Below are 12240 nucleotides of genomic sequence, written 5' to 3'. Positions count from 1 at the left end.
TACAAAAAACCCCCAAATCGAAGCTTTGAAACCCTAACATGGCATAACGATCAATACGGCATATAAATGTAATTAATTCTCCAGAAACGATCAACACATCAAGACAAACACAATTATGCAATTTAAATCTATGAATGATGCGTGTATTATGCAGATCGAAAGGAAATAGAAGTTGACAAACCCAGGGGTATACGTTGGTGTTCTTGCGATTCTGAACCTTGGTATTGATCGTAACAGCTTCCTTGGAGGTCCAGGAACAAGTTGCAATCAACAAAACAACCTGAAGTGTCCTGTAATTCAGAATTTGAAATTGAGTTTTTGCTCGGAGTTTTGGAATCGATTTGGGTTCTCTAGGGGCTGCCAAACTTGAAACCCTGCATCTGAATTTGTTTTTCTACTTATAGAGGTGCTATTAGGTCAATAAAACTGAGGGAAATCTTGATAAATCTTTGATTGCCATTTAAGAAAATTTGATTGAAAATTCTTTGGAAAATATGTTTCTAATTTGATCCAAACTCAATCTTTCCTTCACATATTTATTTTGCACGAAAATATATGTATAATGAAGCATCATTGTGATTAGATTTGATTCTAATCAAATTTTCTTTTCAATCTTTTGATTTTCTTTAATTTTATTGAATTTTGAATGAATAAAAAATTCTATAAAATTAATTTAAATCAAGTAAATTCGTGGATAATGATTTATGGGCCCCTAATATCATAAGGACCAAGTTTGGAAGAAAAAGAATAGGCCCATTAGCAAGAAATCCAAAATTCCTTCACACTTTCCCTTCTAAAATAGCCTAACTTTGACAAGGTGTATCTCTCTCAATTTTTGAGGTATGGGGGTGTTCTAGGACATTTTGGAAACCTTAGAGAGTCCTTTATCCAATGCCTTTGGTCTCATATCAAAATCATTTTCCATTTTTATTTTATGACCTTTTGAAAAACATGCCTTTTTGTTGACTTTTGAAAAGGACCTATAATATATGAAGCCATATCTCTTAAACCATTGACCTATGGGCTTTGATTCTTGGACCATTGGATAGAGGAATGAATTCCCTTCAAAATGAGCTTTGGTGGGAATTTTTCTGATGAAGTATGAATATTTGGTGAATTTTCAAAGTTTGGTTGACTTTTTCAGTTCATGCCCAAAATAGTAACCTTTGACTTTTGACTTTTCTGATCTTTCCTTGCATCATCATGATCAATCCTTGATCAAATGATGATTTTAGGGTTATGAGGATATTGTTGACCAAGTATCTTGAACTTTGACTGTATTTTGACCTGAAATGACTGTTTTGCCCTTGAGAGTCGACTGTTGACCTAATCAAGATTTGAGGAGCCAAATTTGTTCTATTTGACTTGAAACTTTATATGGAGATGCTTTGGGATGTTAGTGACCTTATGGAACCACCTTGAGCCATTGATTCAATGACTTTCCCTTGAATTAGTCAAACCCTAGTTTAGAGCTTCTGTGTGGGAGACTGTGTTTTGGAGCTTTGTATGGAAAATAGCATGGGCAAATTTTGGGGTATGACATAAGGCGTACAACCTTGTGCCCGAACTACGTTGACTCTGATTCTCCCTAAGGAGATACGTAGGCACTTGGATAACCAAGGCGAGTCCCCCTCCCTAAAATCTCAATTTTGCCCTTTTCACTTCCTTAGCTATTAACCTTTATAATTTTGCCATAAAACTGTTACCTTAAATTCAAAGCCATAGGAAAGGGTTGAGGGTGCCTAACACCTTCCCTTAACCTGATTATAATAATCTTACCCCGATCTCTATACTGCGTAGAGTTTCCTATTTGCCCTTCAGAATAGGTGGCGACTCTAAGTCTAATTTTTAGGGCAGGTTGCTACACCAACATTCTTTCTTCATCTAAATCGACGAGCTCATCTCTCATCATACTCCAATAGTCTTCGAATGGTATCTCATGCTGTCTTTGTATCCTTACTGATTGAACATATACTTCGACTGGTAACACAACGTCGTGTCCATATGTCAATCTAAACGGTGTCGTGCCAGTTGCCTCTTTGGGAGATGTTCGACATGCCCACAGGGCCTGACTTAAAGAGTGATGCCAAGTTTTCGGCTTTTTTCCTACATACTTCTTTATTAGGTTGATTATTACTTTGTTGGCAGCTTCGACTTGACCATTCTCCTGGGCATAGTATGGCGTCGACGTCAGTAACTTTATGTCAACCTCCTGGGCGAACTCCTGCATTTTCTTTCCAGTGAACACGGTTCCTTGGTCGGTTGTGATAGTCTCCGGTATCCCAAATCGACATATAATGTGATCTTGTATGAAATCTATCACAGCTTCTTGGTCGACGTTTCTCAAAGCTATGGCTTCGACCCACTTTGTAAAGTAATCAATACCGACCAAAATATATCTCTGCTGCTTCGACGATGCTGGTTTTATTTCCCCGATTACGTCTAAAGCCCACCCTCTAAACAGCCAAGGCATCACAATAGCATGCAACTCGCTTGCAGGGACGTGCTGAATGCCCCCATGCATGTGACACTCTTGACATCCTTTTGTGAATTCTATGAAGTCTTTTAACATTGATGGCCAATAAACTCCCGAGCGCATTAGAGTACACTTCATCTTATTGCCAACTTGATGTGCTCCGCAAGCCCCGCTGTGTACATTCAACACGGCCAGATAAGCTTTGCTCTCTCCTAGACACTTGAGGAGCACTCCTTCGGGTGTTTTCTTGAATAGTTCGTTTTCCAACAAGACGAAACTAAGAGCCCTGTAATTTATTTTCTGATCTGTCAAACCTGTAGGGTTCGCAGTTATTCCAACAATGGCTTACGCTAGTCGTCTTCTCGACCATTATCGATTGTAAAAATTTCGAAATTTTTGGCGTCGGCTGCCCCTGATTTTATCATAGACAAGTCTGAGGGGGATAACACAGTTGCTCGAATTATTTCACTCACCTGAATAGGCTCTTCATCACCGCCTCTCTTATATCTTGACACCTCTTGTGCTAGATCATTGGCTTCTTGATTTTCTTGCCTGGGTATATGTCGAATATTCGCTGATTTGAATCTTCTAAGCAATCTGTTCGCCACTACCAAGTACATAATTAGATTTTCTTTAACGCATTTGTACTCCTTGGAGACTTGCTTTACTACCAACTCAGAATCTCCCATAATTTCGACATTCCTTGCCCCCAATTCTAGCAGCAGTTCAAGTCCAGTTATTAAGGCTTCATATTCAGCCTCATTGTTGGTACACATACCAGCTATTGAGTACTTGAACTCTGCTGGAATTCCATCTGGAGAAATTATGATTCCTCCAATACCCGTTCCATATTTGTGACTGGACCCATCGAAATACAATTTCCAAGGTGCCAAGTCGACATAATTTTTAGGAATTTCAACCATAGAATGGTCGACCAGGAAGTCTGCTACCACTTGCCCTTTCATTGCTTTCAGAGGAGCATATGTTAGGGAATATTCAATTAATGCTAATGCCCATTTACCAATTAGACTATGTAAAATTGGTTTAGACAACATGTGCTTAATAATATCAGAATGCAAAGAAACATACACATCAACTGGTTTTATATATTGCTTCAACTTCATACAAGAGAAATACAGACACAGGCATAGTTTTTCTATATCACTATACCTAGTTTCAGGATCATTTAACATTCGAATAAGGTAGTACACCGGTCTTTCGACACCCTTTTCATTTTCTTGAACTAACATACTTCCTATAGTCGATTCCGAGACTGCAATGTACAACCTCATGGGCCTGCTTCTGACAGGTGGTGCCAATATTGGAGGTTTCGTCAGATATTCTTTGATCCTGTCGAAAGCCTCTTGATGCTGACTTTGCCAGATGAAGTCTTCGTTCTTCATTTGAAGTAGTGGTGAGAACGCCTTCGTCTTTCCACTTAAGTTAGATATAAACCTCCTTAAGAAATTTATCTTCCCTAATAAAGATTGAAGTTCCTTCTTTGTCGATGGAGGTTTAATATCCATAATGGCTTTGGTCTTGCTTTGGTTGACTTCTATACCATTTTTATGCACTACAAAGCCAAGGAAATCTCCTGCCTGCACACAAAAAGCACATTTTAATGGATTCATTTTTAATCCATGTTTCCTCATTCTTTCGAAAGATTCCTAAGATGCTCTAAGTGTGTCGACCTGCAGGTCGACTTTATGACAATATCCTCGATATATATTTGCATAAATTCTTCAATAAAGTCATGAAACATAGAATTCATTACCCTTTGGTACGTGGCACCGGCATTCTTCAGGCCGAATGGCATAACCACCCATTCATATGTTCCTAATGCCCCCGAGCATCAAAATGCCGTCTTCGGCATGTCTTCTTCTGCAATAAAAACTTGGTTATAACTTGCATAACCATGTAACATACTTAAATATTCAAAACCTGCCGCTGAATCGATTAACATTTATGCTATCGGCATGGCATACTCATCTTTTGGGGTAGCAGCATTTAGATCTCTAAAATCAATGCATACCCTTAGCTTCCCATTCTTTTCCATAATTGGTACTATGTTCTCTAACCATTCAACGTACCATGAATTTCTTATGAACTTGCTCTTAAGAGTCGTTCGACCTCTTCCTTTATCTTCGACATTATTGCTGGCGCAAAACGTCGAGGTGTTTGTTTTACTGGTTTCTTGACAGCTTGTATTGGCAATTTTAATTCAACCAATTCCCTGATCAATCCAGGCATTTCATTATAATCCCATGCGAAGCAATCTTTAAATTCTTTTAATGATAAAATTACCTGCGACCTGAGTTCTGGGTATATGTTGACGCTGATGAATGTGGGTCTCTTATCTCCCTCTTTGCCCGGATCGATTTCTTCCAAAGGATCTTGTGGTTGCATCTTCTTTGGCGCCATAGGATCCTTTTCGAACCCTAAAGGTTCGTCGTTGTATATGCAGTCGAAATGCTGATTATCGACGTCTTCTTTTGATGTTTCTGCTTTTGTGGTCGAACTGTCATTTATATCTTGTATTTGATTTTCTTTGTCAACCATGTCGGTTTCAGGTTTTAAAGTCGAATTGATTTTGTTTTCAGCAATATATGCCGAAATCCTTTTTAGAGCTTCTAGTTCAGACATCACCAGTTGTGTTTCCCCAGCCTAATGGCACAGGGTCTGACAGGTATGGATCCTCTAAAGGCTCCACATCCCAGATAAAGCCATGGGTCTCGTGTAATTTTCAGGAGACAAATGCTTCACTGAGGTTTGGGTAGAAATCTTCAGTTGGCTGGAAAGGGGCTATGTTGGCCAGCTTCATGTCGAACTGCTTTTGACCAATATTGTTAACATCAGCCATGAAAAAGCTTTGGTCGTCCTCAATATTCTCGACAATACCATATTCCCTCCAGATAATTAACCGTTGGTGCATGGATGATGGTACAGCTCCTACACCATGTAACCATTCCCTTCCAATTAGCAGGTTGTAACTGGGCTTTCCTTTGATAACCATGAAGATGGTTGGTCGAGTCACCGAGCCGACAGTGATACTCAGTTGAATGACACCCATTGTGTTTTTGGTGCTTCCTTCGTAGTCTGAAAGGACCACGTTATGAGATCTAATATCAGTGTCAAACATTCCAATTTTCTTCAGCATGTGATGTGGTATAATGTTCAATGTCGCACCACAATCGACCAACACTCTGTTCACAGCTACCTCCTCTACTTTAGCTCTTATTAGTAAAGGTTTCAAATGGCCTCTCATCGTCATATCTGGGCATTCGAAAAACGCATCTTGGTTCTCTATGGAACCATTGTTCATCACAAAGTAACATGTAGGCCTATGCAAGGCCATTTCAGCAGCAGCAGTTTCGTCCATATCCTCAGCTTCGGTCGGGACGTTGAACTCCTGGGGCAAGATCGACACCACATTGACTAGGATATCGAGACTCTCTCCTGAATCAGAAGCAAAGCTGTCTGTTGCTTCATCTGGATCCTTGGTAGCAGGTTTACCAACAAATTCCTTGATTTGTTGCTTGACAGCTGAATCGACCTTCACCTTATATTGCTTCTTTTTGTAGACCTTTTCATTTGCAGCCTGCCTAGCAGCAGCAGCGACTTGCCTTTCAGCCTGCTTCCTTCTTTGAAAACACCTCCATTGGGTTCGACTCATGGGATTTTTGCCCATGTAGTTCTCAGATATGTGGCTCTTTCTCTCTGAATGAATCTCCAAATGATAACTCATTGGAGCTTTTCCCTTCCTGTCCTTCTCAGCTTCGACGAATTCAGGTTTTTCCCGCGACATCTGAGGCTTGATCCAAGTGCCTTTGGGCGCAGCAGCTGGAGGCACATAGCTTCTTGGCCTATTTTGAGATGCTTTTTTAGGGTCCCTCCTTTCCCATTGGGCTCTGCCTCATTCCAACTGCAGCTTTTGGAAATTCTCTGCAGCAACTCTGTCAGTCAAAGCACTGCATCTGGAGCACAACCCCACTTGGGAATCCTGATTCCTGCATCGAAAAGGAAATCCAACAAATCTTCATCATGTTTGGGGTACATATCAGCAAGTCGAACTTGGGGAGTTTCGCCGGTGCTTTCTTCCAGCATGTCATCAGGTATCTCAATCAGTTCCACCATGTTGATATCGACAGGGTCAGCAAACAAAGCCTCTTCCTGTTTGAGTGGGTCAGCGTCGATTTTTCATCCTTCTGGCAGCAGATTTCAGTCGACCTTCGTGAAGTGACTTATGGACCAGATCCCTGAAAAGAAAACATCGAGAGATTGAATGCCCAAGAAAATTATGATACTTGCAAAATACTTTTTTTTGTCGATGTTCTAATGGTGGTAGTTTAGTATTTGGGGGTACTAAAATCTGGCCATCTTTAACTAATACATCGAAAATTTCCTCGCATTTACTAATATCAAAAGTGTAAGTTTTAGCAGGGAATTTCGAATTGTTATCAACAGAGACATTTTTTCCTTTCGACGGAAACAATGATTTACATTCGTATGCTGGCCCTGGTTTCATTTCGGCCAGATCAATCTCTGCCTCTGTCGATGAGATGTAGTCAGCTTCATATATGGGGTCTGTATCATCATAATCGACGTAAGCTACCTTTTCCTTTTTAGCTTTTGCCTTGGTATGCCTGAATTTTTCTAGTCTTAAGCGTTCAAGGTGTCGAACCCTATCAGCTAACTGCGACATACTTTTGACAAAAGTTGGGTCTATTTTCTTCCTAATGGAATAATCTAACCCTCCTGCCGCCATCTGAACCAGTTCATGTTCAGGCACCTGCATGAAACATTTTGCTTTAAATGACCTAAACCTATTCAGATAGTCGTCGATGGTCTCTGTGAACCTCCTTTTGATGCTCGACATTTCGACCAGACTGATTTTCAAATGGCCTTCGTAAAACTGCTCATGGAAAAGCTTTTCCAATTTTGTCCATGAATCGACAGAGTTGGGGGGTAATGTAGTAAACCAAGTGAACGCTTCCTTTGTAAGAGACAATGGAAAATGCTTAACTCTGAGGCTTTCGTTATTCGCCATGTCCCCTGATTCAGTCAGATATCTAGCAATATGCTCGACTGTCGATTCCCCAGTTTTACCTCCGAACTTGGTGTACTTAGGTATTTTCCAGCCCCTAGGATTCTCTTTCTGTACAATGTATTCAGCTAACGGGGAAGAATATGTCGGCCTTTGTAATGGAGTATTCATTCTATTTCTAGCCATAATCCTTTCGATCATTGTAGTAAGGTTATTCTCCATGGCTACTTCTTCTTGTTGATATTGCTCAACAAATTGATCTGCATCCTGTTGTCGACCCACCATCACAACCTGTTGTCTCCCTCGTACTCCACCTTGATTTGGTCGCCACTTGGGGATTTGATTTTGTGGTACTATTTCTTCATCCAATGAATCGTCTTTTGTAGGTGTGTGCACAACCATCTGCCTGTGAGCTTGAGGAGGTTGTCAACCGGTCGTCTGAGGTGCCCTCAGATAGTTGCATAGTTGAGTGAGTTGATCGACCACCTGTCTATTCGATTCTGCTGATTCCTGCATTATAGGATTAAAGACAGTTCCTTTTTAGTTAGTCAGCATGTTTACCAACTCATGATTGCTATCGTCCATCTGTTGCCTAAGCACAGCTACAGACGTGCTCGACAAAGGTACAGCTCTGTTCTGATTTGTCCTATTTTGGGCACCTGGTGTGGATCCTTGTGCATCTGACACTAAAGCAGGACTTAACGTCGACTGACTCCCAACCATCAAGGAATACAGCATTCCATATGTGGGGTCAGCGGTTCCGAAACGAGGTACATTGTGTCGAAATGATGTACCTCTTGCTCTAGTTCCCCCTGGTGATATCACAAGGATATCTGTTGTTACCATTCTCAGAACTACAGCATCTGTCTCTGCACCAGTCACTGGGTCGACCGGAGTAAGCACTGTGTTGGAGGAGTCTAGAGAGTGTGAAGGGACTTCATCAATGTTATTTGGGTTAGGTCTTTTCGTCATCCTAGACCTAACCTTTTTGGGTGTTTTCGTCATACATATAACGAAATAATAATTAGCACGACGGTCCCACTGGGCGTTCCATTTTGTTCACTATGGAAATTGGTGAACAACCGCTGGTCTTCCCAAAGCCTTGAAACCAAGGGTTACTTGCAAGATCGACCAGTTGATCTTAGGACCACGTGCTAAAGTTCTTTGGAGTTGTACTTATCTCGTCGAAGTGTTTGCCTAAGAGACGATTTTCTTAGACTGGTGACAAATACAATGCTTTTCCACACTAACTGCTAGATTCGACCGACAGGTGACTCGTGACCGACGGGACGAACTTAGACTTAAACTTTGTGATATTGTGACTACTTTGACTCTAAACCTCTGGGGGTGACTCTTGACCACCAGATGGTGTCGACTCAAGGGTGGTTTTCTGATGACTACAACCAGTTTCAGTTTACTTATATGAAACAATAATTAAAAGACAAACACATATTGGTTAAAAAGCACAATGTAGATGATAGTTTCGAAGCATATAATTAAACAGTAAAAGGATTGCATTGAAATTAAAGATGGTGATTCACATACATCAGAACTCTTAGCAACTCTTGTTTCCTGAAGGGCGGAAATTGGGCAGAGTGTAAGCAAGTAGATTGATTGTAATAGTGAACACTTATATGCTTTACATGAAGTAACCACCTAGTACAATCTACGACTAAGATTCAAATAATCAGCAACGGCCTCACAGGATCTTTCTTTGTGTTTTGGCGCCTTTGGCACACGATTTTGGTCTTGTAACCGTTTCCTTGATATTTCAAACTTTGATTTTTGAAGTCTCGCACTTCATCTGTTCCTGATAACCGTCTTCTGTCGACACTGCATCCCACCATCGAACACTTCATCTATAAAAATTGCTAAGTGTGGAACCTCCAGGTTCGACTTCTGCTCTTGCTTCGACTCCTAACCATCTCGACATCATCTAATGTCGATTTTGGCTTTGTTTTACTTTTGTGCAGGTTTCCTGTTTGAATGTGGGAGTCTTCTGATGAGGGCACGTGTCTTGTTTTTCCTCTAAGAATTTTTTTAAGGGTAACAGTTACCTATATTTTTAATAAAGGAGTTTCATATTAACAACAAATACTGCTTAGAATACATAAATATGCCACGGTTTTAATAGTTAGTTTAGATCACAAACATGATTTTTTACGTTAACAAAAGGTTGCTTTAACAAATCTAGTTCACAAATCAAAAATTGATGGTTAAGATTGTTTACCGTGTGTAATCAATATTAATATTTGTACTTGCTAAAAGTACAATAAGCAAGCGTGACCTTCCCTAATGTAAAAGAGCTATAAGAGGCTTTAAAGTGGTTAGGATATTGAGACCTAAACTCAAATGAGGTGAGAAGCTACTATAAAGGTGTATTTTTCTATGTTATTAACCCTCTTTTAGTATTATGGTATTGATATATTTATCTACCAATGGTCCAAATCGAGTGAATCAAGTCTCCCTATAATTTAGCAACAATTCTCAGCATGATTGCACTTTATAGACATGAAAGCTGGAGATTCCAGTGAGACACATTTGGACAAAGAGAGCTCGAACCAAAATGGTGGCACTTGAACTAGTGTGAGAGAGACTTGGAAGGGTGAAGGGTAAGCGTGTTCACTCGCCCCGATCCCCAATGTCTTTCTAAATCATACCACTTCATGATCCTTTTAGCACGAGAACTCGTAGAGGCTGAACTGTTTTAACCCCTAAATCATCTTTGGTCCCTCAGCATGGTTGGTACCCTTCTCACAACGTATTAAGGAAAATTTCCTAGTGGCATTGGAGGCAAAAGCATCAAAGTTTGTATCTTGTGTAGTTTGTTGGATAAACTTAAATGCTACATTGGGCAGCAAAAAAGTTAGATTCTCTTGGGTAGTTAAAAGTTTGTTTCTCCTAGGAAATAACAATTTATTAAATGCTATAACCTTTCTCTCTTATCTCTTGGTCTCTATATAAAGACCTCATTGTAACAATTCTTAACATATTGTGAAAACTATCAATATCAATAGAAGAGTCTTGCTTCCTTCAAATTGGCATCAGAGCTTATGGCAAATATGATGAGTCAAATGCCACTGCCTTAATTATCAAAATCAAATTATGAAAACTGGAGCATCCAGATGAAGGCGCTGCTTGGATCGTTAGATGTATGGGAAGTAGTAGATGTTGGGTTTGAAGAACCAGAAAACACGACGGGAAACACAGCAGCCCAGAACAAGGCGTTGAAAGAGACGCGGTCTAAAGACAAAACAACATTATACATGTTGTTTAGAGCTGTAGACGAATCAGGATTTGAAAAGATCGCTGGTTCAAATATGTCAAAGGAAGCATGGGAAACTTTAGAAAAGGCGTTCAAAGGAGCAGATAAAGTCAAGCAAGTTCGATTACAAACTCTTCGAGGAGAATCAGAAAGAATGAAGATGAAGGAGTCGGAGTTTACTACATCACGCGTGTACAAACAAGTGTAAACCAACTGAAATGAAATGGAGAAGCAATGACTGATGCTCGTGTTATCGAAAAGATTCTAAGATCTTTGATAAACAAATTCGAAAACATAGTATGTGCAATAGAAGAATCGAAGGATCTCTCGACAATAACTGTCGAAGAAATCGCTGGTTCACTTGAGGCACATGAACATCGCAAAATACAGAGGAAGGAGGAGACACTTGATAATGCATATCTAACAAAGGAATCCACTAGAGACGAAAGGGCACTCTTTTCTCAAAATTGGCATGGGAGAGGACGTGGCCGTGGAGGTCTAGATGGTGGTCGAAGTTATCAAAACGACAAGTTTGAGAGAAGACAGGCAAGCCAACAAAATTGGCGAGGTAGAGGACGTGGTCCGAGAGGTGGTAGATCGAACTACTCCAACATCGAATGCTACAAATGTAACAAGCAACTCCTACAGATGCTATAACTGTGGTAAAGGAGGACATCTTGCAAAGATTGTCGACTCAGAAGAAAGGTGAAAGAGACAACAAATTTTATCCTTGAGACAGAATCGAATGAAGGATTCCTATTGATGACTCAAAAGGAGGTAAGCACAGAGAATGACACTATGTGGTATCTTGACTCAAGGGCAAGCAATCATATGTGTGGTCACAAACACCTATTCAAAGAAATAAAAAAGATTGAAGATGGTCATGTATCCTTTGGAGATGCATCAAAGGTGAAGGTTTAAGGCAAAGGAACAATTTGTTACTTGCAAAAGGATGACTTGCTTGGGTCAATTCAAGACATCTATTTTGTGCCATAACTCAAAGCAAATATTTTGGGTTTGGGATAACTCACAGAGAAGGGTTATTCGATATTCATGAAGGATCGAATACTGCATATGAAGGATAAATTAGAGGATTTGATTGCCCAAGTCGAAACGGAGGGAAATCGAGTGTACAAACTGAATCTAAGAAGCATTCGAGAAAAATGGTTGAAAGTTAATGTCAAAGACCAGTCGACCTTGTGGCATCTGCGGTTTTGTCATCTACATCATGCTGGGATAAAGAGATTAGCAAAGAAGAACATGGTGCATGGACTACCTAGCATGGAATATGAAAGAAAATTTTGTGAAGAGTGTATACTTGGTAAGCAAACAATAACTTCCTTTTAGAAGAAGTCAGAATATCAGGCTAAGCACATCCTTGAATTAATTCACACTGATATTTGTGGACCAATCACTCCAGAATCCTTTAGTGGAAAGAAGTATTTCATCTCCTTC

At 40.1% G+C, this 12240-nt stretch overlaps 2 protein-coding genes across 2 annotated transcripts; both read right to left on the bottom strand.

The window, feature by feature from the left end:
• Positions 1-1861: 1861 nt before the first annotated feature.
• On the bottom strand, positions 1862-5119 carry LOC131604940 (uncharacterized). The gene is made up of 3 exons (XM_058877353.1): positions 4781-5119; positions 2950-4074; positions 1862-2722 (listed from the first exon to the last, which is right to left on the bottom strand). Exons 1-3 carry the CDS (start codon positions 5117-5119, stop codon positions 1862-1864), a joined length of 2325 nt encoding a protein of 774 aa, XP_058733336.1.
• Positions 5120-6436: 1317 nt separating this feature from the next.
• Positions 6437-7922, bottom strand: LOC131604939 (uncharacterized). The gene is made up of 2 exons (XM_058877352.1): positions 6792-7922; positions 6437-6646 (listed from the first exon to the last, which is right to left on the bottom strand). The coding sequence occupies exons 1-2, from the start codon at positions 7920-7922 to the stop codon at positions 6437-6439; spliced, it is 1341 nt and encodes a 446-aa protein (XP_058733335.1).
• Positions 7923-12240: the final 4318 nt, after the last annotated feature.

The sequence above is a fragment of the Vicia villosa genome, linkage group LG5 (genome assembly GCF_029867415.1).
Source record: "Vicia villosa cultivar HV-30 ecotype Madison, WI linkage group LG5, Vvil1.0, whole genome shotgun sequence".
Classification (NCBI taxonomy): domain Eukaryota; kingdom Viridiplantae; phylum Streptophyta; class Magnoliopsida; order Fabales; family Fabaceae; genus Vicia; species Vicia villosa.
This window is presented reverse-complemented; position numbering and strand designations above follow the sequence as displayed.